Source organism: Equus asinus, chromosome 15 (genome assembly GCF_041296235.1).
Source record: "Equus asinus isolate D_3611 breed Donkey chromosome 15, EquAss-T2T_v2, whole genome shotgun sequence".
Lineage (NCBI taxonomy): Eukaryota > Metazoa > Chordata > Mammalia > Perissodactyla > Equidae > Equus > Equus asinus.
Window position 1 is genome coordinate 21,191,017 of NC_091804.1, and position 26,958 is coordinate 21,217,974.

General features: G+C 44.1%; 1 protein-coding gene across 3 annotated transcripts; it reads left to right on the top strand.

The window, feature by feature from the left end:
* The first annotated feature begins 526 nt into the window (after positions 1-526).
* On the top strand, positions 527-25,306 carry LOC106823012 (signal-regulatory protein beta-1-like). Of its 3 annotated transcripts, none has more exons than XM_044748461.2 (5): positions 527-679; positions 14,555-14,905; positions 17,517-17,846; positions 23,070-23,178; positions 23,710-25,306. In XM_044748461.2, exons 1-4 carry the CDS (start codon positions 607-609, stop codon positions 23,174-23,176), a joined length of 861 nt encoding a protein of 286 aa, XP_044604396.1. In that variant the 5' UTR covers positions 527-606; the 3' UTR covers positions 23,177-23,178; positions 23,710-25,306. The 3 variants fall into 3 exon arrangements, with proteins under 3 accessions (XP_044604396.1, XP_044604397.1, XP_070341778.1); XM_044748462.2 differs by having other exon boundaries at positions 23,112-23,178; XM_070485677.1 differs by lacking the exon at positions 23,710-25,306 and adding an exon at positions 18,433-18,576.
* Positions 25,307-26,958: the final 1,652 nt, after the last annotated feature.

Genomic DNA, 26,958 nt, shown 5'->3' on the forward strand with positions numbered 1-26,958 from the left:
CGCACAGTGCATTTGGGCTAAGTTTCACCAGTTTCATCAATAAAGGGTTGCAACAGGGAGTCATTTCAGGAACAGACCTGGTTTCATCCCAAAGTTGAGAGGCCCTGGCAAACCCTCTTCCTTCCTCCAGCTGAGTGGCTCTCGGTTGAGGCTGGTGCAGAATGAGATGACAACTAGCCACATCCTAGGATCCTGGGCATGGGAGTTTGGGACACTGCCCACAACGACAGATCATTCTTGACGTGGGGTTCCCAAATAGGGAATCACCATGAAGAGCTAAGATGGGGTGAGGGGTCCAGTGGAGAGAGCAGAGGCCCCAGAAAGAGAAGAAGCCCTGTATCTGCTAGGCCTGTCCAAGTCTCCCTGAGAGTGTGAGCCGAGTGAGTCCTCACTTGTAGTCGCCTTCTCTGCTGATTCCTATTTCACATTCTAGAAGTGGGAACTGTCTGAGGTCTAGAAGCTGGTTGCTGTCACAGCCATGTCACCCCGTCATAGGTGCTTCCTCTTATGTCATGGGAGGTGGGCCTTCCCTTTCCTCCACAGAGCGCGGAAGTCAGGGTTCTCCCCAGCACACACTTGGACAGAGCAGCTCCTCAGGCCTCCAGGATGCCCGTCCCTGCCTCCCGGCCCCACCCCGTTCCTCCTTGCCTGCTGCTGACTCTGCTGCTGGGACTCACAGGTGAGCATTCCTTGGGGTAGAATCCCCTCCCTCTGCCCCTGGGCTTTTAGGGCCTCCACGTAAACATGGATACACCACCCAGAGCTACCACGGGAGGCCCAGGACTGGGCATAGTCTGAGAGCAGGAAATCAGGGATCTGAGCCTTTTCTCTGTGGATCCATCACCTGCAGCTGGTTACCAGAGGCATCGAAACAGATGATGCTTCAAACAGCAACAAGGAGAACTTTGTGCAAGTTAACTTGTCTAATGCACAACCTTGTGTGATAGCTGTGACCCTATCACTGATTTGCAGGTGGGGAAACTGAGGCAGAGAGAGTAACTTGCCCAGTATCACTTGCATAAGGCAGTGGAGTAGCCCAGGTTCAAGTCCAAGCCAACCAGCTCCAGAGTTCATTCCTTTAACCCCGTTACGCTGCTCGGCTTCTCAGAGGAGGCTAATTGCAGAACAACCAGAAAGTACAGCGAAGCAGAGAGAAGAATAGTCGTCAGCATCACAGCGCTGGGAGGTCCAGTTCTGCCATGTGCTCGCAGACCTGTTTTACTGATGTATTGGGTGGTTCCAGTGTGCCAATTTTATTACTGATTTCTTAATATGTATTATAATTTCAGTTAATCCACAAAACAACCTTGTATATTAGTGCAAGGCCACACTTCTATGTTTATTTGTGAATGCATGTGTTTGTGTGTGTGTATGAGTGGGTTGAGGAAGTGTATGCATACACATATGGGATTTTTGAAAAGTCTTTCCTTATTATTTTCTTAAATCATTTTTAGTCTGCATGAAATGCACATTGAACAGATGTTTAATCTTCTTTGTCTTTCAGCCAACATCTCTCCTACTTCTCTAAATTTCCCTTTATTCTCCCAAAAGTCTGAAGAGAAGCAAACTTCTCTCTTTTGTGTGTTACTATCTTGGAGTCCCTCTTCCATGCTGGATAGAGGTGAGGGGGAGAAAAGAGGACAAAACATACAGAGACTCCAGGATATCTGATCTGTGTCTATAATTATATCCATATGCATATCCATGTCTATATCATCTAATGTCAGCTGCAGACTCCATCCCTCAGGAATCTAATGAGTAATCACTTCAATTTCCTGAACTCTCCCCACGTCCAGACGCTGTTGGAAATGCCTATGGCTGTTACCTCATGTGATCATTATACCCAAGGTAGATTCTCTCGTCACCTCTATCTTGCAGATGAGAAAACGGGAGCACAGAGAGGTTCAGGGTCAATGGTGGAGACATGATCTGAACTGAGGCAGCTGATTCTAGAGCTCACAGATTTAACCATTACCCCACCTCCATCCCATGAGATTTCTGCAGCTTCTGCCACTGGCTGTGGGGAAGGGTGGGGTGTGGGGGAAGTGAGTTGTGGTTTTCTTCTCCTGGCTCTTCTGCTTCCTGCATGTGCGCAATTTCCTTCTGTCTTTCACCAAGTCATCTACATGGAGACTCAGAACCTGACATAATTTCCATAGACATCACCCACTTAAAATCCTCTTCAGGGTCTCAGGGAGGAGTCACATGGGGGAAATTCACACATCATATGAACCTATATTGCATACCTACCATGTGCCAGTGGCTGACATAGGAACTTGGGGTGCACTGGCAAATAACAGAGGCAAAGTAGTTGCTCTCCTGGAGCTTATCTCCTAGTGGAGAGATGACAGTAACAATAGACATAGCAAATAAATAAATAACATAATGAATCAGAAAGTGATGTGTTAAGGAAAAAATTAAAGCATAGCTGGATAACAGAATTGGAAGACTCTGTAGGGTAGGATGTATTTTAAACAGGTTGGTCTGAGTGGGCATCACTGAGAAGGGAAATCTGAGCAAAGAGAAAAAGAAGGTGCAGAAGTGAGCTACGTGGTGATCTGGGGGAAGAGCCTTCCTGACAGGGAACAGCATGTGCAAAGGCCCTGAGAGTAAGATCTTCCTGTTGTGTTCAGGAGTTAGGCTTTTTCTCTGAGTGACATGTCTGACATTGCAAGGTTTTGAAGAGAGAAGTGACATGATCTGACACAAGTTTTCAATTATTCTAGCATTTGGTTGAGAATAGACTAAACAGGACATAAATAGAAACAACTAGAGCATTTAAGAGGTCACTGCCTTCATGCAAACAAGAACAACTTGTTTGCACCAGGACAGTAGCTAGTAGAGATGGGGAAAGAGGTCAGATTCTGCACGCTTGCTGGAGTGGAGCCAACAGGCTTTCCTGATGCATAGGATTGGGGGTGGAAGAGAAAGAGTCCAAGGCGTTGGGCCCTGAGAATGTGGGAGAATAAAGGTGCATCAGCTGGGACACAGAGGGTTGTGGGGAAATTCAGGAGTTCAGTTTGGGACACGTTAACTGTAGATGTTTCTTTCCATCCAAGGAGCATGTCCCGTGTGAGGCTGACATACAAGTCCAGAGTTCAGGGGAAAGGCCTGGACCAGAGACGGAAATATGAGAATTATAGACACACAGCTGGCAGATGGGTCTCAACCCTCTGGTCCCTCTTCTCTCCTCCATCCTCTATTTCCTCCATTTCTCCTCCAAGATTCACTCATCTTTCTCCCCATTTTTGTCTTAGCTTCCAATCTTCTTCTCTAGACTTAAAAACCCAAACCACCTGATGTTCTGGGCACACCAAAGGACCTGCCCTGCCGTAGCGCGTGCCTTCCTGAGGAGGGGGGTTTAGTCACAAACAGTGCTAAGTGGGTGGGTTTCACCAGTTCACACCCTGCAAAGCTGAACACATTTTCTCCTGAGGAGTCGCTAAGAAATAGAAAAGAACATAGGATTCATTTGTGGCGCCACAACAGCCGGCTCCCCTGATTTATACTCCTGCCGCCAAACTCCATGCCTATGTTTTAGGACACCTCAAATGAGAAGGAATGTTTTTGTGTTTCTCTCTGTGTCCAGAAACCAGCTAGTCACTGAGGCGGTGACGTGGACCTGGAGAGTCTTGCACCTGCACTTCAGTGATTGGCCCAAAGGTGACTCATGACCCTCCAACTCATCACTCACTCTCCAAACACAGTCAACCACCCACAACTCCTTTCAAAACACGTTTGAAGTCTGCTGTTTCCTTGCTCGCTTCCATGGTTCTACCTCCTCATTCCACTGCAGGTTTCTCAAATCTATCAGCCTGTGGAACTGCACATTCTATCTTTTTCCTTGAGCCCTTTAGTCCAGTTCCAAAATTCTACATGGGGCTATCACCTTTGTTAGTACATATTTTTGATTGTGGTAAAATACGCATAATGTAAAACTTACCATTCTAACCATTTTAAAGATACAATTCAATGGCGTTACGTACATTCATAATGTTGTAAAACCATCACCACCATACATTTCCAGAACATTTTCAACATCCTAAGCAGAAACTCTGTTCCCATCAAACGTAAGTCCCTATTTTCCCTTCCCTGCAGCCCCTGGGAACCTGTGTTCTACTTTCTGTATCTACGCATTTCCCTTTTCTAGGGTCTTCCTACAAGTGGAATCATGTATTTGTCCTTCTGTATCTGGTTAACTTCATGTAGGATGATATTTTCAAGGTTCATCTGTGTTATAGGTCACAGCAGAATGTCATTACTTTTTGTGTTGAGTAACATTCCATTGAGAATATACATACACCACAGTTTCTTTATCCATTCATCTCTTGATGGAAGTTTTGGTTGTTTCTGCTACCTTTTGGCTATTGTGAATAATACGGCTATTTATATTGATGTATAATTATCCGTTTGGATCCCAGCTATTGATATTTTGGGGTATACACCTAAGAGTAGAATTGTTGAATCACGCGGTAAATTCAATGTTTAACTTTTTAAGAAACAACCGCTGTTTTCCACAGTGGCTGCACCATTTTATATTCCTGCCAGCAATGCACACAGGTTTCAATTTCTCCACATCTTTGCCAAGATGTTTCTGTTTATTCTGTTTGTGACAATAGCCATCCTAAGGGATGTATAGGAATATCACATAGTGGTTTTAATTTGCTTTTTCTAGTGAGTAGTGGTGTTGAGCATCTTCTCATGTGCTCACTGACCACTTGTATATCTTCTTCGGAGAAACGTTTATTCAAGTTCTTTGTCAATTTTTTAATTAGGTTGTTTGTTATTTTGTGTTTAAACGTAGGAGCTCTTTATGTATTCTGGATATTAATCCCTTATGAGATATATGTTTTGCAAATATTTTCTCCCACTCTGTGAGTTTTCTTTTCACTTTTTGATAGTGTCCTCTGATGCACAAAAGTTTTAATTTTGATAAAGTCCAATTTATATATTTTTTCTTTTGTTGTCTAATGCTTTTACTGTCATATCCAAAAAAGCACTGTGAAATCCAATGTCATGAAGAGTTTCACTTATTGTTTTTTCTCAGAATTTTATACTTTCAGTTTACATTTAGGTCTTTGATCTATTTTGAGCTCATTTTTGCGTATTGTGTAAGGTATCGGTCCAACTTCATTCTTTCGTGTGTGGATATCCAGTTTTCCCAGCGTTATATGTTGAAAAGACTGCCTTTTCCCCATTGAATGGTCTTGGCACCCTTGTTGTAAACCACGTGGCTGTATATGTCAGTGTTTATTTTCAGGCTCTCTATTCTATTCCATTGGTCTCTATACCTGTTCTAATGCCAATAGCGTACTCCTTCATTGTGGTAGCTTTGGAGTAAGTTTTTAAATGAAGAAGTGTGAGTCCTCCAACTGTGTCCTTGTTTTTCAAGATTGTGTAATAATATGGGGGCCCTTGAGAGTTCATATGAATTTTGGAATAGGCTTTTCTATTTCTGCAAAAAATGCCTTTGGGATTTTGACAGGGATTGTATTGAATCTCTAGATTGCTTTAGGTAGTATTGACATCTGAACAACATTAAGTCTTCCTATCCATAAACATGGGATTTATTCCTGGAATACAAAGACTGTGATTAAAATCCCACTTCGTCATGGTATAAAATTCTTTTCATATGCTGTTGAATTTGTTTTGCTAATATTTTGTTGAGGATTCTTGCATCAATATTCATAAGAGATATTGGCCTGTGTTTTCTCATGGTGCATTTGTTGGGCTTTGGTATCAGGATAATGCTGGCCTGCAAATGAGTCTCAGAATGACTCTGAGTAGTTGGGAGTTCTTCCTTTTCTTTAATTTTTTGGAAGAGTTTGAAGACAATTAGTGTTAGTTCTTTAAATATTTAGTGGAATTCGCCAGTGAAGCTTAGGGGTCCTAGATTTTTCTTTCTTGGGAGATTCTTGCATATTGATTCAATCTTCTTACAAGTTATGGGTCTATTCAGATTTTCTGTTTCTTCATGCTACAGTCTTGGTAAATTGTGTGTTCATGTTATCTAGGATATCCAATTTATTGCTGTACAGTTGTTCATAGTACTCCTTTATAATTTCTTTTATCTCTGTAAAATTTTAAGTAGTGTCTTTTAATTTCTGCTTTTAGTTATTCGTCTTCTCTCTGTTTTTTCTTAGTCAGTCTAGCTAAAGTTTTGCCAATTGTGTTGATCTCTTTGAAGAAGCTCTCTTGCTTTTCTTGATTTTCTCATTGGTTTTCCTATTCACATTTTGTTTATCTCTGCACTAATTTTTATTATTTCCTTCCTTCTGCTAGCTTTGAGTTTTGGTTTTATTTAGCTTTTCTCTTTATAATTTCTGAAGTTGTATAGTTAAGTTATCGATTTATGATCTTTCCTCTTCTTAAATTTATGCATTTACAGCTATAAATTTCCCTCTAGCACTGCTTTCACTGCATCTCATGAGTTTTGGTATGTTGCATTTTTGTTTTCATTTGTCTCAAGGTATTCTGTAATTTCCCTTGTGATTTCTTCTTTGATCTATCTATTTTTTAAGACTGTGTTTGGTTTCTATGTATTTGTGAATATTCCATTCCTCCTTATGTTATTGATTTGTAGTTTTATTTTTCAATCTGTTTCACCGGTACACTGATTCAATAGTTCTTCTTCCAGATTCTAATAAGTTTCCTTGTCATTCAGCCCATGTGACAATGACACATACATAGATTTTGGTTATGGCAACTTGTTTCTGTAACAGTCAGGAAGATGTGTGTGGTAGACAGAACAATGGTCCCTCAAAGAGATCCATGTCCTAATACTGAGAACCTGTGAATATTTTATTTTACAAGGCAAAAGTGATTTTGCCAAAGGAATTAATTTCAGAATCTTGACATGGGGAGGTTATCCTAGACTAGCAAAGCAGGCCAAATATAATCCCAAGGATTCTTACAAGAAAGAGGCAGGAGGAGTGATGTCAGCATTATGACAGAGTGAGTTGTTCCCTTTGTCCCTTCCACTAAGTTGCAACCAGTCAGACATCCGTTGACCAACAAAGGACTCCCTGCACAGAACACCAGAATGCCTGGCCATTCAAGCATCTATATATCTGAAGGTGGGTGGACTGGCCCTCTTGGAGGCAGTGGAACAAGCGAAGAAGCTTTTTCCCCTCCACCATCAGTGGCGATCCAAAACCTAGATGCTTGCACCAGCACACACGCCAATGACCACATGCTGCAAGGGCAAACATGGCATTCGTGGCTTGGCCTCTGCCCACCCCTAGTGTTGTTGGGTCACTCACACATCCTGAGGATTCAGGACGCAGAGTGGAGCTGGTGACCCAGCCCCTACCTCCTCCCTTGGCAGGGGTCCAGTCTATCTGGCAGTGGGGACAACATCCAAAGTGTGAATTTCCCCAGTAGGGACAGGTTGCCATGACCAGAGGTTTCAAAGCACACCAGTGTGCACCAGCAACCAGAGTCTGCATGAATAGCAGTGACACTCATTAGTGGCTTGGCCCATGCTGCTCCCCACTCCAAGTGATGGTGGGTGATGCATATCCTTTGGCTTCAGGACACAGAGAAGAGCTGGTGAGTCAGTCCCATCTCCCACTCCTACCAGGGGAGCTAGTCTTTCCAGCAGTGCAGACAGCAATCAGAAAGTGGACTTCCCTGGCAGGAGCAGGGTGCCCTGACCTGAGGTCTCAAAAATCAACCGGCAGGCACCAGTGACCAGAGGCTGCAAGACCAGCAACAACACTTTCAGCTTAGCCCCTGCCCCTCTCCCTGCAGTGGCAAGTGGCACCTGTGACCTGAGGTTTCAGGAACCACAGCAGAATTCAAGACTCAGGCCCCAATGGCAGCATCCCCAACACTGTCTCTACCAGCAACACAGGTTGCATATAAGAATCCAGACCCCTGGTAATAACAGCCACACTTGTGAACCCAGTGCACCTTGCAGTGGTGCTGCCAGTGTCTCCAGATAACCCAGGAGCAGCAGTGCAGGTGGTGCAGAGTGTAGCAGCACCTGAGCCCTGAGCCTGGGGAGAGGCTGTGGAGAGCCAGTGGGGAACACCAGACCCAGGCCACCCCAGACACAGCAGGAGAGCCTGCAGCCTGGCAACCCCAGTGGTGACACCTGAGACTGCAGCAACATCATGAGCAGCAAGGCACCAGCAACTTCAGGGGCACAAGCAGCACAAGGAGGGCACTAATGATGCCTCTTGCACAGGCAACGAAGGGTGTAAAGTGCAGACTCTCCAATGCAACCAGAAGCAGTTCAGAAACAAAGAAACCAAAGTCGTTCCAAAATAAGAAAGGTGGTTTCTATCACAAATGCACCAGCAGAGGATCAAGTCATCAAGTACCATGAAACATTACAGTAACACAGCAGAACAGAAAGAGAATGTTAACTCTCCAGAAACCAAACTTGAAGTCAAAAAAGATTACAATTTAACTGACAGAAAATTCAAAGTAGCTATCACGAAGAAACTCATGAGTTACAAGAAACCTAAGAAAGACAGTTCAATGAGCTCAGGAACAAAATTAATGAATAGAAAGTGTACTTCACCAAAGAGATTGAAACTCTAAAAAAAGCCAAACAGTAATAGAGGAGATAAAGAACACAGTTAGTGAGATGAAAAGTCAAGTAGAAAGCATTAAAAATTAGAGCAGACCATATAGAAGAGGTGATTAGTGAGCTCAAAGATAGAAGTCTAGAAATGATTGAGATAGAGTGACAGAACAAAGATTTTTTAAAAATGAAGAAATTCTATGAGAAACATAGGACTCAATTAAGAAAGCAACATAAGGATAATAGGTATTCCAGTAGGAGAAGAGAGCTTATTCAAAGAAATAATAGCTGAGAACTTCCCAAACCTGGGGGTGGAACTGGACATGCAAGGACATAAAGGTAATTAGGAGTTCTAATTTTATCAGTGCAAAAAGACCTTCTTCAAGGCATCTATTAAAACTGGCAAAAGTCAATGAAAAGAAAAATATTAAGGGCAACCAGAGAGAAGACAATAACCTCCAAAGAATCCCCATCAGGCTTTCAGTGGATTTGTCAGCAGAAACACCTCAGGCTAGGAGATAATGGAATAACATATTGAAAATACTGAAAGAGAAAAAGTATCAGCCAAGCATATTCTATCCAGCAAAATTATCCCTCAGATATGACGGAGAAACAAAAGCTTTCCCAGATAAACAAAAGCTAGAGAGTTCATCACCACAAAACCCGCCACTACAAGAAATGTTGAGAGGAGCCCCTCTACCTGAAACAAAAAGGCAAACGTTTACAAAGCTTTGAACAAGGAGATAAATAGACAGAATCAGAAAGTTGCAACTCTATATAAGAATAAGTTAGCAAACACTTAATTACAACAAAAAAGATAAAGAGAAGGAGGCATCAAAAACAACAGGAACCACATCAATTTGGTCACAAACTCACAAAACAAAGAAGAATATTTTGTGACAACAAAAACATAGAAGGGGAAGAGGAAAAGGACAGAAACTGCATAAGGTAATGAAGTTAAGAGGCTATCAGAAAAAAAGACTATCTAATCTATGAGATCTTTTATACAAACCTCATGGTAAGGACAAAACAAAAAATCAGGGCAGAGTCATGAATGATAAATAAAGAGAAAAGTGAAAAAAAGTCACAGAAAATCAATAAATTGAAATGGCAGTGAGAAAAACAAGTAAAAAGACCAAGGGAAATATAGAACAACCAGAAAACAAAAGATTAAATGGCAGTATTAAGTGCTCATACATCAATAATCACTTTAAATGGAAATGGATTGAATTTACCAATCAAAGGACACACAGTGGATGGATGGGTTAAAAAACAAGACCCAATAATATGTTGCCTCTGGGAGACTCATCTCAGCAATATAGACAAACATAGGCTCAGAGTGAAAGGATAAAAGATGATACTCCAAGCAACAGGGAAACAAAAGAAAGTGGACATACCTATACTTATATCAGACAAAACAGACTTTAAGAAAAAAAGATAACAAGCACAAAAACAGACATTGTATAATGATAAAAGAGACATTCCACCAAGAAGACATAACACTTATTAACATATATGCAACTTAATACATATGCACCAAACACAGTAGCACCAAAGTCTATAAAGCAACTATTAACAGACCTAAAGAGAGACATTGACAACAACACAAAAATAGCAGGGGATTATAGCATTCTACTTACTTCAATGGATAGATCATCCAGACAGAAAGTCAGCAAGGAAACCGTGGACTTAAATGAAACCCTAGACCAGATGGACTTAACAGAGATATATAGAACATTCCATCCTAAAGCAGCAGAATACACATTCTTCTCAAGTTCACATGAAACATTCTCAAAGATAGACCATATGTTGGGAACAAGTCTCAATAAATTTAAGAAGACCGAAATCATATCAAGCATCTTTTCTGACTACAGCTATGAAACTAGAGATCAACTACAGAAAAATAGCTGGAAAAGTCACAAATATGTGGAGACTAAACAACATGCTGCTGAAAAACCATTGGATGAATGAAGAAATCAAAAGAGAAATAAAAAAATACCCGGGGACAAAAGAAAATGAAAACACAACATACCAAAACTTATGGAATGCAGCAAAAGCAATCCTAAGGGGAAGTTTATAGCAACACAGGCCTACCTCAAGAAACAGGAAAATCTCAAATGAACAACCTTACACTCTACCTAACAGAACTAGAAAAAAGAAGAACAAACGAAGCCCAAAGTCAGCAGAAGGAAGGAAACAATTAAAATCATAACAGAAATAAACAGAATAGAGACTAAAAACTCACTAGAAAGGATCAATGAAACTAAGAGCTGGTTCTTTGACAAGAGAAATAAAATTGACAAACAGCTAGACTCACTAAGAAAAAAAGAAGCCTAAAATAAAGAAAATCAGAAATGAAAGAGGGGAAATTTCAACAGATACCACAGAAATACAAAGGAGGATAAGAGAATACTATGCAAAGCTATACACCAAGTTGGATAACCTAGAAGAAATAGATAAATTCTTAGACTCGTACAACCTCCCAAAACTGAATCAAGAGAAATGGAGAATCTGACTAGACCAATCACTAGTAAAGAGATTGAAACAGTAATCAAAAACCTCCCAAAAAACAAAACCCAAAGACCAATCAGCTTGTCTGGTGAATTCTACCAAGATTTAATACCTATCCTTCTCAAACTCTTCTGAAAAATTGAAGAGGATGGGAAGCTTCCTAACTCACTTTATGAGGCCAACATTAACCTGATACTAAAACCAGACAAAGACAACACAAAAAAGGAAATTATAGGGCAATATTGCTGATGAACATAGAAACAAAATTCCTCAACAAAATATTAGCAAATTGAATACCACAATACATTGAGCATACACCATGATCAAGTGGGAGTTATTCCAGGGAGGCATGGATAGTTTAACATCCACAAACCAATCAATGTGATACACCACGTTAACAAAATGAATAACAAAAAAAAAAAATCACATGATCATCTCCATAGATGCAGAGAAAGCATCTTACAACATCCAACATCTCTTTATGATAAAAACTCTCAATAAAATGGACACGGAAGGAATGTACCTCAACATAATAAAGACCCTACATGAAAAACCCACAGCCAACATCATACTCATAGGGGAAAAACTGAAAGCTATTCTTCTGAGAACAAGAATGAGACAAGGATGCCCACTCTCTCCACTCTTATTCAACATAATACTGGAGGTCTAGCCACAGCAATTAGGCAAGAAAAAGAAATAAAAGTTATCCAAACTGGAAAGGAGGAAGTAAAACTGTCACTATTTGTGGAAGGCATGGGCCTACATGTATAAAACCTTAAAGAATCCACCAAAGAACTATTAGAAATAATCAACAAATACACTAAATTTGCAGGGTACAAAAACAACATACAAAAATCAGTTGCATTTCTATACACTAATAACAAACTAGCAGAAATAGAAATAAAGAATACAATCCCATTTACAATCACAGCAAAAGAAACAGATACCTAGGAATAAATTTTTATTTTTGAGGAAGATCAGCCCTGAGGTAACATCTATGCCCATCTTTCTCTACTTTATATGTGGGACACCTGCCACAGTGATCATAAAGTTTACATGGAACAACAAAAGACCCCGAATTGTCAAAGCAATCCTGTGAAAAAAGACCAAAGTTGGAGGTATCACACTCCCTGAATTAAAAATATACTAAAAGTATATAATATAGTAATATAATAAAAGCTATAGTAATCAAAATCACAGGGTACTGGCAGAAAGACAGACACACAGATCAATGGGACAGAACTGAGAGCCCAGAAATAAACTCAAACATCTATGGACAGCTAATCTTTGGCAAAAGAGCCAAAAACATACAACGGAGAAAGGAAAGTCTCTTCAATACATAGTGTTGGGGAAACTGGACAGCCATATACAAAAGAATGAAAGTGAGCTGTTATACCATACACAACAATGAACTCAAGTGGCTTAAAGACTTGAGTGGAAGACCTGAAACCATAAAACTCCTAGAAGAAAATACAGGCAGTACACTCTTTGACATCAGTCTTTTCAGAGTCTTTTTGAACACCACGTCTCCTGACGCAATGGAAGCAAAAGAAAAAATTAAAAAATGGGACTATATCAAATAAAAAACTTCTGCATGGCAAAGGAAACCATCAAGAAAATGAAAAGACAACACACCAAATGGAAGAAGATATTTGCAAATCGTATATCCGACAAGGGGTTAATTTCCAAAATATGTAAAGAACTCATACAACTCAACAACAAAAAGACAAGCAACCCGATCCAAAAGTGGGCAGAGGAAATGAACAGACATTTTTCCACGAAGATATACAGATGGCCAACAGGCACAAGAAAAGAGGTTCAACTTGAAAAATTTTAGGGAACTGCAAATCAAAACTACAATGAGATATTACCTTACACCTGTCAGAACGGCTATAATTAACAAGACAAGAAATAACAAGTGTTGGAGAAGATGTGGAGAAAAGGGAACCCTCATACACTGTTAGTGGGAATGCACACTGGTACAGTCACTATAGAAAGCAGCATGAGTCTCAAAAAATAAAAACAGAACTACCATATGATCCAGCTATTCCACTATTGGGTATTTATCCAAATAGCATGAAATCAATAATTCAAAAAGACTTATGCACCCCTATGTTCATCTCAGTGCTATTCACAATAGTCAAGATGTGGAAGCAACCCAAGTGCCCATCAACAGATGAATGGAAAAAGAAGATGTGGTAAATATGTGTATATATATACCACATGCATACAGATATACATACATACATATATACCACAGAATACAACTCAGCCATAAAAGAAGATAAAATCATCCCATTTGCAACAACATGGACGGACCTTGAGGGTATTATTCTAAGTGAAACAAGTCAGATGGAGAAAGACAAATATGTGGAAGATAAACAAACACATGGATAAGGAGAACAGATTAGTGGGTACCAGAGGGGAAGAGGGCTGGGGGAGGGCGAAAGGGGTAAAGGGGCGCGTATGTATAGTGATGGATAAAAACTAGACTATTGGTGGGGAACACAATGCAGTCTATATAGAAACTGAAATACAATAATGTACACCTCAAATTACACAATGTTATAAGCCAATATGACTGCAATAAATAATTTTAAAGATGGGGGAGAAAAGGAGGCAGGAAAGTAGAGGTAGAGAAGAACACGTGACAATGGAAGCAAGAGGATGGAGTGATAGGAAGATGGGAACCACGAGGAAAGGAACGTGGGCAGATTCTAGAATTTGGGAAGGCCAGGAAGAGAGTCTCCAGAATAAATTCAGCTCGGCTGACGCCTTGATTTTAGCCCAGAAACACCAATTGTGGACTTTGACCTCCAGAACTATGAGATAATAAATCTCGATAGTTTTAAGCCAATAAGGTTTTGACAATTTGTTCAGCAGGATGAGGAAACTAATATAATGTGATTATGCTACAGAAAAAAAAATTCCCAGGAACTTGAAACAATGTTTTGCTTCTTATTTAAACTACATGTTCATTGTGTGTTGGGAGCTCTGCTCATCACTGTCACTCAAGTACCCAGTCTGGTGGAACAGAGCCATCATGAGCATGTGGATCTCTGCATATGAGGGAAGTTGAAGCATAGAGGATCTTGCAGTTAATTGCATATCCCAAAAAATTCCTTCATTACATCTACCTGCAACTCAGTGGTCTAAAAAAGTCTCATGGTCCCACACAATGAAAAAGTCCAGAAGTGCAACACTCCATGAGGCCAGAAAGTGGACAGCCAGAAATATTTGGTGAAACATGAAACCCCCAGAGAGGGCACAGGCACTCAAACCCACTCTTTGCCACATCACTTAACTTGTCTGTGCCTCAGTTTTTCATTTGTGACAGTTTCACCCTACAGGCTTGTTGTGAGGGTTACATGCAGCATCCACCGACTATGCTGAGCTCAAGGCCAGCTCACAGTGTGCCCTCAGTCAGTGAGATCTGTTGTTGATAAACATTTGAGAAAACCTACAGGATCACAGAAAGATGAATAAATGGTGGTTTTGCTTTCCCCCCAGGAGCGGCAGGTGAGGAGCTTCAGGTGATTCAGCCTGACAAGTCAGTGTCCGTCACAGCTGGAGAGACGGCCACTCTGCGCTGCACTATGACCTCCCTGTACCCCGTGGGGCCCACTCAGTGGTTCAGGGGGACAGGGCCAGGCCGGGAGTTAATCTTCAGTTTCAAAGGAGGCCACTTCCCCCGAATGACAAATGTTTCAGACAACACAGAGAGAAACAACATGGACTTTTCCATCCGCATCAGTAACATCACCCCAGCAGACACCGGTATCTACTACTGCGTGAAGTTCCAGAAAGGGAGTCCTGACGTGGAGTTTAAGTCTGGACCAGGCACCCAGCTCACCGTGAGTGGTGAGTACAGAGTGGGCCTCCTTTGTCCCCTGGTGCGTGACAACATGTCAAACATAATGCCCTCCAGTTTTTGAGCAACAACAAGAATCACATGTGGCAGTGGGTGTCTATACTCATGATCTGATTTCACCCCCTTCTATAGATCAGGGAACTTGAGGCCTGGAGAGGTCGTGCTAGTTGCTCAAGGCCCCAAAGCTGGTAAATGGGGGAAGTAGAACCACCATCTGCCTGGCTCCACAGCTCTTGCCTTTTCCAATCCTGTCCAGCCCTTTGGATCCTGGGACGAGGGAACTGAAAGTCTGAGTGACTTGCCCAGTCACAAGGCCAGACCTCGCCCTCCCTCCAAAGAGTGCCCCTCACTGTGGCTGAGTCTCCCTTTACTCAGCACTTACTGAGCACCTACTGTGTGCCAGGCTGTGCCCTGGGTGCTGGGGAAGTAGCAGCGGACACAGCAGGCAAAGGCTCTTCTCTCAGGAAGCTCACGTTCTCTTCCCTCCCTTTGAGGGAAATCCACGCAGGGCAGGGAGGGGAGGGGAGGATGTGTGTTTCTTCATTTCATCTTCAGAAACATCACACTGAGAGGACATCCCTGGAGGCACAGACTCACTGTTTACTCTGACAGCCCGGCTGGAGGAGATGCACAGAGGCTGGGTGTTTGCTGTGTGTCTGTCCAGAAAACCCTTGTGTGATTCAGGGACCGACTCACACAGTCTCTGAAGACTGGGGCCAGAGCCGGGTGATCTCAGAATGTCCTTCACCCAGGGGAGAGGTTCCCCATGTGGACGATTTAGGGGTTCCCCATTGAGGGAGCAAAGAGGCTCATTCAGCGTTTTCTGCCAGCGGGCTGGGTCCTGAATCCTGGAATGTCAGCACAGGAAGGACCTTTAGACCCATCCAGCCCAATGTCCCATGTACAGTCGGGGAGCCTGAGGCCAAGAAATGATTGGGGACTTATCCATGGTCACACGGCCTCTGAGTGAGAGGACCATTCCAGAACCCAGGTCTGATTCCAGGCAGGCTGCTTCCTGCCCAGCGTTGGACACTCTTTCCCTGGAAGAGCCTGGTCCCTTGTAAGCGCTGAATAAAAGCTTGTTACACCAAAGCACTGAACAGAGGGCCAGCATTTCTCCTTTTTTTCGGTTTCCTGGTTTCCCCAAGGTTCAGAATGCCCCTCCCATTCAAACCCTCAGGCCTAAGGTGATTTGGAAGCCTCTCTTCCCCTTCAGCCACATCATCCCCAGTCAAGCATCCCACACCATCACCTAGAGCTGCCCACTGTTTCAACAGCTGCATAACACCCTGTCATATGAAGATCGCATCATTAATTTGACAGTCTTCTGTTGACGGATACAAAGTTGTTCCCAACCTTGGGATATGAAAACAGCCCTGCACCGCTCTACTCGAGTGGGAGATGCCCACTGGAAGTGGCGTTGCTAGGCCTGTGGGTATGTGTATTTTGATTTCGATGGATATTGCCAAGTCTCTCACCTACACATGGTAGCAGTTGAGTCTTCCCACAGCCATGTGCCTTTCTCAGAGTCCACCTCTGGAGCCCGTGTGTCCTCTTGTATAAGATGAGGATGATGACCTGCCCTCCCAGCACTAATAGAAGAAGCAAAAAATAATATATGAGAAGGTTCTTAACATTGTCACACGCTTGTGGTTAGTGACGACAATCACATCATGTTTATTGTTTGTAAATGCTCCTTTTGTAGCCAAACCCTCTCCCCCCCGTGGTATTGGGCCCCACAGCGAGGGCCCCGCCCGAGCAGACAGTGAGCTTCACCTGCGAGTCCCACGGCTTCTCCCCCAGAAACATCACCCTGAAATGGTTCAAAAATGGCAATGAGCTCTCAGCTTCCCAGACCAACGTGGACCCAGAGGGAGACAGCGTGTCCTACAGCATCTCCAGCACAGCCCAGGTGGTGCTGGCCCCGGGGGATGTTCGCTCCCAGGTCATCTGCGAGGTGGCCCACGTCACCCTGCAGGGGGCCCCTCCTCTTCGTGGGACGGCCAACTTGTCTGAGACCATCCGAGGTAGACGCCTCTCACCCCCAGCCCAGGCCCGCACCTGCCCCCAAGTCCCCAATTGTGCTCCTCCCCACGCTGTTTGCTCCAGGTGTGAATTGCCTTGAATCCAATTCCTGACAGTCCTTCCCAATCACCAGGCTCCCGGATGTGCTGGTCACTCACTCCTCTTTTAGTGGACACCTGCCAGGTGCCAAGCTCTGTGCTAGTTAGTGTTGTCTACTTTACCAATAATGGTTCCAATTACTGAGCACCTACTCTAAGCCCAGCCCCCACGTGCTGGGTGATTTCATTTATTTGACTACAGTTATTATCTTCCCACTGCATGCCAGGGGCTGTGCTGGTTGATTTCACTCATTGTGACCCTAATGGGAGCTACTAGTCCCTGAACACCTACTGTGCGCCTGGCACTGTGCTTAGTGATTCATTCATATGCAGAGAGTACCTTCACCGTTTGAGCACCTGCTGCATGCCTGGCACTGTCCCGGGTGATTCCCATCTGTAGTGGCAGGTCAGTTATGGCGCCCTCCTCTGTGATCTGTCTGTTCCATAAGGTCAGAGCTTCTGCCCTGTGCTGTTTCAGTTCCTCCCACCTTGGAGGTTTCCCAACACTCCATGGCAGGGAACCTGGTGAACATGACCTGCCAGGCGAACAAGTTCTACCCTCCGCGCCTAAAGCTGACCTGGTTGGAGAACGGAAACGTGACCCGAACAGAAACAGCCTCAACTCTCATAGAGAACAAGGATGGGACATTTAACTGGACAAGCTGGCTGCTGGTGAACTCATCTACCCACAGGGAGGATGTCGTGCTCAGCTGCCAGGTGGAGCATGACGGGCAGCCAGCAGTCACCAAACAGCATACGCTGAAGGCCTCTGCCCACCAGAAGGAGCAGGACACAGGTGGAACCACTGGTGAGCCCTCCACTTCTACTGACATGGCACTTTTTGAATTTTGGGTTTTTTTAAATGTTAAAAGTAGCAATTATTGCTTATTATAGAATAATCTAGAAGTCTATAAATATAAAGTCGCATTTGGAACTGAGCTCCCCTCCCCTAAATCCCACCCTCCAAGAGTCAGCGCTGGTAAGAGTTTGGTGCATATCTTTATAGATGTTTGACATAAATACACAGTAAAGAAAGAAGGGAGGGAGGGAGCTTATCCTGTTCATAGTGTCCTGCCTCCTGCTTTCTTCACCTGACAATGATGACGTCACCATCCATGTCAGCCTGCCTCCCTCCTTCTTCTTTCTAACTTCTGCCTAGTCTCTATTCCATCCTAAATTTTTCCATCCACATTAGTAATATCCCCCCAGCAGATTTCTGCACTTACTACTCTGTGAAATTCTGGAAAGCAGAGTCTTGAGGACATGAGGTTTGAGTCTGGACCAGACATCTGGTCGACCCTGACTGGTCACACCACCGGCCTCCTTTGTCCCCTGATTTCTGACAATGTACCAGTAATAATCATAACCACTCACTGCACATTTACTATATGCAGATGCCAGTTCATCTCTGATCTCTTTTCCTGCTTCAACCACCCTGGGGATCTGGAGTTTTACAGAAGAGGCTCAGGGACCAAGGTGGGGGATGATGTTGAAGACTTTTTGCTGTTAAACCAGGAGATTGGGCTAACCTAATCAAGGTAAATCTGAGTCCCTGAGAACAGGGACCACCAGCCTGTGCAGGAAATATGTGCTAATAAGAGACCAATGCCCTCAGCTGGGCATTGTCCAAGGACCTACAGAGTTCCCCTTTCTATGAACAGAATATGTCCTATTTCTCTCCCAGGTAATGTCAAGAGGGAGTCAGGTCAGGTTTCCAGGAGTCTTTACTCCAGAAGACCTTTCAATGGGCCACATTCCTTCCATCTGCTCTAGGGTGTTGTCCTCATCTGCTGGGTCAACTCTGGGACACCGAGTGTCCATGACCCTGCCTGAAAGAAGAGTAAAGATAGGGAAAGGAAGACAATTTCCCTTAACACAAAAGATGACAGAGTTGCATAACTGTGTCCACTAATAACTTGTCATTTATGCACAACTGTGTGCAAGTGGACCCACTATTGTGTGGTCATATCATTAAGGAGACTGGTTTTTCTACAAAACAAATACCATCACAAACTTCATAAAATTGACAGTAATTCCCTAATATCATCTAAGATGGAGCATATGCTCACATTTTCCCAAATATCTTTTATAACTGTTTTTTTGTGCACCAAAATTGGTTTAATTTCATCTATAAGTTTAATGAAAGCATTTCATCTATAAATGCTTGGTAGAATATTCCTGTGAAATTGTCAGGGTCTTGAGAATTCTTTTCCATGAGTTTTAATTTATGAATTTAGTTTCCTTGATGTTTAGGGCTATTCAAATTATTCACTTCATGTTGAGTGCATTGTGGTAGGCTGTGCTTTTTGAGGAATTTGGTCCGTTTTCTCTGGTTGTCACATCTGCCTGTAGGCTTGCTCACAGTCTCCCCTCATTATCCTTCTGACGTCTGTGGGGTCTGTAGTGATGCCTCCTCTTTCATTCCTGATGCTGGAAATGTGCCATTTCTCCTTTTTTCATCGTCAGTCTTGCTAAAAGTTTTTCAATTTTGTAGATACTTTCAAAGAACCTGCTTTTCATTTCAGGAATTTTTTCTACTGCTTCTCTGTTTTCAATTTCATTGATTTTTCTTCTCTTTTCTTTGCTATTTGCTTCCTCCTGCTTTGGGTTTATTTTGTTCCTCCTTTTCTCATTTCTTGAGGCAGGAATGTGATGACTGATTTTACACTTCTCCTTTGTCTAATGCCATCCTGGTCTCCTCCTGTGCTGGGCAGTTGGGAGAGGGGGATTAGACCCCCAGGGACTGTGTTCTCCCTCCAGTCCTCAGGGGCCCATCCAGTCTGCTTCCTCGTCCTCCTTCCAGAGTCCTCCTGTGCTGGTACCTCGTGTTGTTTCTGGGGTCAGCAGGAGATCAAGGAGACATGGGTCTTCGCCATCCTGTCTGGACCAGCCGGGTTTGCTCCTTAGTGTTCATCTTTGCAAGGGCTCAGAGAAGGGCTGTTACTTCCAGGTGCTCTCAGTGTGCCTGAACGAAAGGCTTGCTAGTGTACTGAGGCTGGACATGGTTTTTGGATTGTCTAGGTTGGGGGCTGGAGCAAAGTGCAAGATTCCCCTGTGACCCTGCTGCCGCAGGATGCCCAGGCTTCCCCAGGTGTCTGAGGGCTTCAGCCACTGCAGTCCTGGGTACAATGTGTCTGATATGAGGGTGCGCATATTTTGTTCATTTTTATGGTGTTGGGGTGTTTTATAATATTTCTAGCTTAATGGCTCTCTCTTCTCTCAGTACAGCCTAATCTAAGTGTGTTAACGGAGTTTGGGTTGGTTGGTTTTGACAGTGGGAGAAAGGTTCTGAGGCCTCTGAGGTTTTTGGTTCTCTTTTCCTTTCAGGACCTTTAAATTTCCCTCCCTCCCTTTTTCCCATCACCACTCAATTGCCAAACAGCACTTCTTCCTTCTTTTTTGCCTTTTTGCCCCAGAAGTTATGCACTTTAAATTGAGCCTGTCCCTTTAGTCACATCTGTCCTTTATATGTCCCAGCCTCCTTGTATTAGGATCCTATTGCTGCTGTAACAAATCACCACACGTTCAGTGGCTTTAAAGAGCACAAATTTATGACCTTACGGTTCTAGAGGTCAGAAGTCTACAGTGGGCTCAGGGCTGCGCTCCTTCTGGAGGCTCCAGGGGAGACTCCCTGTCATAGCCTTTGCCAGCTCCTAGAGGAGGCCCACATTCCTCGGTAAGAGCCCCCCTCACTCTGACCTCTGACTCTGTCTTCACATCTCCTTCTCCGACTCTCCTGCCTCCCTCTTTCTCTTATGAGGATCTTTGTGATCACACTGGCTCCACTCGATAACCCAACATGGTGTCCCCATCTCGAGATCCTTAATCACCAAGACTATGCCTTTTACCATGTAAGTAACACATTCACAGATTCTGAGGATTCTGTGAGAAAGAACCCTTCAATCAGGTGGACTTTGAAACCATTTCCTATGATCTGTGCTCTAACCTGGAGGACACATTTTCAAATTTAAGGTAGATTTAATATTGGCGGTGGGATTTCTGAATAACTCTCAGGCTCCTCTGCTAGCGGCCCTGTCGCTTTTCCTGGCGGCTGGGTGAGGCTGGGATGGCAGCCTAGTGACCGATTGTGCACTAGGGTTTGGTGATATTTCTCATTAACTCACAGTTATTTTGCAGTTCTAGGATTTTCTCTTCAAGTGATACTGAGATCCAGTTTTATGTAGAATTTACTTTTCCCTCTATGTTTTCCTGTGGTTGGAGAGGCTGTGTTTGGAGACAAGGAGCTGTGCTGCGGGCATTGTCCTCAGCATGCAGAAGTCACCTAAGATTCCTGAGTGCTTTGTCCAGTATGTGCCTGTCCCACGTATCAGGGTGTGTCCTTTCCCATCAGGGCCCTATTGTGGCAGAGCAGTCCCAGTGAAGTTGAGAATTCAACCTCCTCTGCAGCTCTGCTAACATAATCATGTCCTGGGCCCAATCCTCATCTTCCCCTGCCCTCTGGCTCTAGGAGATAAGACTCTGCAGTGCTGCCAGGAAGTCCTCTGGCTCTCACACTTAACCTTTAACAGGGGACTAATCTCTCTAATTTTCCTCGTCTTTCTCCAAAGGACTGATGCCCCAGGAACAGCCATCCAATTTTATAGTCCTTATAATGACCATTTCCCAACTGAATTTCAAATGCTTGACCCAAAGTATTCCCTACCTCTGGTCATACCCACCCAGTTCACAACTGGTGAACTTTGAACACTTGCACCACGAGGGGAAGCCCAGGCCTCCCTCTGCTCCATTTCCCGACAGTGCTGGGGTCCTCTTGGCCAGCCCAGTGATCCAGCTCCAAATCTGCATTTAGAGTTTACTTTCCAGAGCACTCCCAGATGAACTCCCTTAGGTCAGTCCTCTGGGAAGCGGACTCTGAAAAGGAGATGAGAATGTAGAAGCTTATTGTGGAGTGCTGCCAGGATCAACATGCATTTGTGAAGGAGCAGACCTGGGAGAGGGAGCTGTTGACCTACAAAGCAGGCACAACAAAGACTCAGCGGTCTCACAGAGCTGTAGAGCCTGGGGGTCTTTCAGAGCTGTTCTCAATGGAGAGAAGAGGGCTGAGCCTCTATACTCCAGTTCAGCCAGTCTTTCTGATGCGAGCTGCCCCCCAGAAGGAGGTGCAAACTCAGGCAATGCAGCTCCCTTCACCTGAGAGAAAGTCCCAGAGAGCCGCTCAATGAGAACTGTCATCCTGCAACACCCCCAGGAGCAAAAGAGGGTGACGTCTCCTCTCCTTCCTTAAGGATGATTTGATTTATTAAAAATTATGTTAATATGTTTATTTAATTTTAAAAGCAAAACTGCTCATTGTAAATAAAAAGAACCCCACAGTGTGCTTCTCCAGATAGTTTTCCAGGGCAAACAGAAAGATTTCAGCTGCCATCCTCACTGGGTTCAAAGTGGGCTGGATGGTGTTGGAGCCCCTCCCCTGCGTGAGATCCCATTTCCTAGACTCACCAAGTGTTCTCCAGATAGCAGGTCTCATGAGGTCAGCTTACCTGAGGCCTTCGTCAGCTCCTTGGAATATTTGGTCATCCAGCCTCACCCCTAGTATAAACAAGGGCAGCCTTGTAGCTCTCTCACCCACTGTGCAACCTGTCCTCACTCCACTTGCACACGGTGAGGACATTCATTCCTATGACCTTGAGACACTGGACTTGTCTTGGTCCAAAAGGGAAGATCTCTGGGTCATTTCACAGGACAAATGTGATGGGTTTCCCTAGGTTTGAATCCCACTAATCTTGTGACCCCCCCCCCAAACTCTCTGAGCCTCAGTTTCCTCATCAGAATGAGGATAATAATATGTGTTCCATAGAAGTACAAGCCCTGGCAGCCTGAGAAGGGGGTGAGTGAGAATGAGGAACCTCTGAACCCTGTTTTCTGCCTCTAGCCTGAGTGCAGGGCAGGCTGCAGGTTCAAAAGCTTCAGAATGCTGATGGCCCAGGTGGCCTCAGATGGAGTCAGTGGAGGCCTGGGAATGACTTCTGTGTGGCCCCTCTAATGGCTCCTCCTGTCCCTTGCTTTCCAGGCCGAGAGCTGTCTACTACCCCTCTGGTTGTCTTCCTCCTAGGCACAAAGGTGCTGCTGGCCATTGGTGTCTCTGCCTTCTATGTCCACAGGAAGCGGAGGGCCTGACTGTAAGTTGTGGGGCAGGGAGGGCAGGACAAGGTGTGTCCCATAAAGGGGAAAATCAGTAAGAGGGGCCAGCTCACAGGTCACACAGAGTCAGGGCCCACGTGGAATGAGGAGAAGGGGATACATCTCCCTCAATACCCTCAGGAGTATCGTGGATCCTCTAGGAGGTTCTCAATCCCAGGAACTGTGTGGGGTCCTGTAGGAGGTGGGCTGGATCAAGAGTTTTCAGAGTGTCCACAGAGTCCTAGAGGTTTTGTGGTAGAAGTGGGAAGGGAGAGGCTGAATGAGGGGCAGCTGAGTGGGTGGCTCCTGTGGAGACCATCTCTAGGTTATTAGAACACTGGGGCTCCAGGGGCAAAGAATCCACATTTTAGAGCAATGTTGAGAAGTCCCGGATCTGCTGCTCTGAGAGCTGTTCCTGCTCTGACCTTCTGAGTGACAGAGTGGAAGGGATGGGGAAGGGTACCAGGTCTTGGGGAGGAAGGCTGAAGTGGCAGAGTCCTTTTCAATGGCTGTCTGTCCTCTCATAACAGGCATCCCAGGAGAACAGCACCGGGAACAAAGGAGGCTCACAGGGAAGACTTCTGTAATGATGAGCAGACAGTGAAATGGGGCATGTTTCCCACAGCTCCTTCTTGCCTCTCCTGCTACATGCCACCCTCAGTGCCTGTTGCCTCCTTCCTTCCCTGAGGGGCCCAGCCTAGTAGAAGGAGCCAACTAGAAGCTTCCACGACTCTGCTCCACATGCCTCCCCTCCCTGGAGACCTGCCTGCTCACACTCTCCTGCTGTTCCTTCCCACAGTCCGCGATGCCCCCAGAGCTGGGTCTTCATACATGGTCCTGAGCAGTGGCCATGGGAACTAGCTCCTCATCTCCCTAGAATGTGAGAAACAAGTCCAATCTACCCATATCAGGATAGCTCTCATCCATCGCCTTGGGACTTGCACATGAAGCACCTTATTCCATGCATCCAGAGTTATTCTGTCTTCTGGGCTCCGGTCTATCCTCGACTTCACAACCTTATTGAGGTTCTCTATCGCCTCTTGAGGTCAAGTGAACCCCCATCCTGATTTTAAGGATAAAAATTTATTCTCTTTCTTCTTTCCCTAAATGTCCTTTTCCTCAAACCCAAAAAGAAGTTTTCCCTCCTCTCTCTGTGATGTGAACTCTTAAATTCTTCTATCATCTTGCATCCTTCCTAATCCTGTTGCTCATGGTAATGTGCTGTCAGTCCAAAGCCTTGGAGTCATCTTTGATTTCTCTTTATCTCTTTTCTCCTATTCAATTCCTCCTTCAACATGCTTATGTCCAGTGGTGAGATGGCAAATGTTTAACAACTGATTCTACAAAAGAAAAAGAGACAAACCTGATTTGTACTGCTTGGCAATGTCTGTGGTGTAAAATACTCCCAGTGCGGACAATTTCAACCTAAAAACCTTTTAATAACCACCTTCAAAAATTCCTGAAAATGTAACAGTCAGCTCTCACGAGCCTGTCCAAGCCTTCCCCTGCACACCCCTGAGGTATATCCATAATCTGCACACGTCTAACCCACCACTACTCCCTGGTCCCAGCCACCATCATCTCTTCCTGCGCCATCGCTATGTCTCTAACTGGCTTTCCTGTTTCAACCACAGAGAGTCTTTGGAAATGTAAGTCAGATCCTATCACTCCTCTGCTTCTCCCCCAACACACCTGCATGGTTCACTCTCTCCCTTCTTTCAAGACTCTGATGAAATGTCGCTTTAGTAAAGGAACCTTTCATAAACCACCCTATATAGAATATCAATTCCTCTCTCTCACCTGGCATTCCAATTCCTCTTGACCTCATTGGTCTGGTTCCTTAGCACTTACTACCATCTGACATACTAATCACGGACAGTGCTCACTTTGCACGGTACTGCAGGACCGTAAAAATGACCTGCAAACTGAAACCATGGAAAGTGACCTCAATACTCAATGGGACTAATAATGATTGTGCTGTGACTTCAAAATTTTTTTAAACATTAGAAACTCTCTTACTGTCAGTTTTACATGTAGAGGAAAATGAAGAAATAGAAAAACTAATATTGCTGTCATGTGAAACATGAAAAACATGGAAAATTAAAGTGTTTTATCTCTTTGTGAAAATGTATCGAGAGCAGTTTGAACAGTGTTTGCCTTCTTCGTGTTTTATACCTTAGGATACAGAGCGAGCGTCTTTTCTGCGCCTTGGTGAACCATCACACTCCTTTCTAAGTTTGCATCAGCTTCTAACATTTTATCCTTTGTGCTCTCACTGTCGTGAAATGTTTACGAAAGTTCCTGTAATTTGTGGTGTCACTGCCTCTGGGACATTTTCACCCTTTTTCTCACCACAGCTTCCCTCCTTTGTGTGGTAGTTTTCCTGTCACTGAGTTCCTCAGGCTGCACATCTGAAATCTTTCTAGCAGGATCAGTGTCAGCATCCCCACAGCCAGCTGTTTCTTCTATAACTCCACTTACATTCTATTTGCATTTCACTTCCAGCATTATCACTTTTTGTTTCTCTGCTGCACTTTCACCTCTGTTGCCCATTTCCTTTGGCAATAATTCACTTTTCTAAAACACATGTTTTAGAAAACATTGGGAGACAAGGAGACAATACAAAAATGTGTCTTGCAGTCTGTGCATAAACTGAGTAACAGAGTCACAGTGATCAGTCACTGCAGACTGTGAAAGAAGTCATGTGGTGGGTCACTGATCGTGATGAGCATCTGTTAGTTACACAGTGATTTGTGGACTGGAGAAGAGCTGGAGGCAAAGTTTGCATGTATGGAATTGCTCACAGTAAACTTACTGTGGTAACTGGAATTTGAATCGTGTGTTGAGTCTGATGTTATTTAACTCAGCTGTGGCATCTGAATTTCATGCATATCAGCGCCATGCAAAGTGAGATCTGCCTGAGCGTGTGTCTCTTCCTCAAATAGATGTCAGTCTAACCAAGAAGGGACTATCTGCATCCTCAGTTGCCAGAACAGTGACTGTCATATAGCAGAGCATCACATTCTAAAAAAAATATTTGAATGACTACTTTATCAAGGACGTTAGTTTCTACTTGATGTTGGGTTTCAAAATAAAACTTTCCTTCATTCAATCACCTGACTTTTGTCTTCTAAAGCCCTTTATTTAAAGACTACTTTCTCTTCTTTGTGTTTAAAAAGTCGCATGTGGGGCCAGCCCCATGGCGTAGAGGCTAAGTTAGCGTGCCCCTCTTCGGTGGCCTGAGTTTGTGGGTTGGGATCCCAGAGGTGGACCTACACTACTAGTCAGACATGCTGTGGTGGTACCCCACATTCAAAACAGAGGGGTCTGGCACAGATCTTAGCTCAGGGCTAATTTTCCTCAAGCAAAAAAAGAGGAAAATTGGCAACAGATGTTAGCTCAGGGTGAATCTTCCTCAGCATCAAACAAATCCCATGAAAAATTCAACATCGTCTAGAAAAGAAGGAAGTGAAAAAAAACCACCACCACAAAAACAACCTCATTGATTTGAATGTGTCAAAGGGATACGGGAACCAAGTGAAAGAGCTCCCAAAGACCAAAGCTGGAAGAATTTGAGCAACAAAATAAATACAGTGTTGGATTATGCTATGATCTGAATGTTTCCGTCCCCCTGAAATTCCATATGTTAGAATCCTGATGCCCAGTGTGATGGTGGTAGCAGGTGAGGCCTCTGCAAGGTGATTAGATCACGAGGGCTCCATCCTCATCAATGGAATTAGTGCTCCTATAAAAGTGACCCCACAGAGCTCCTTAACCCC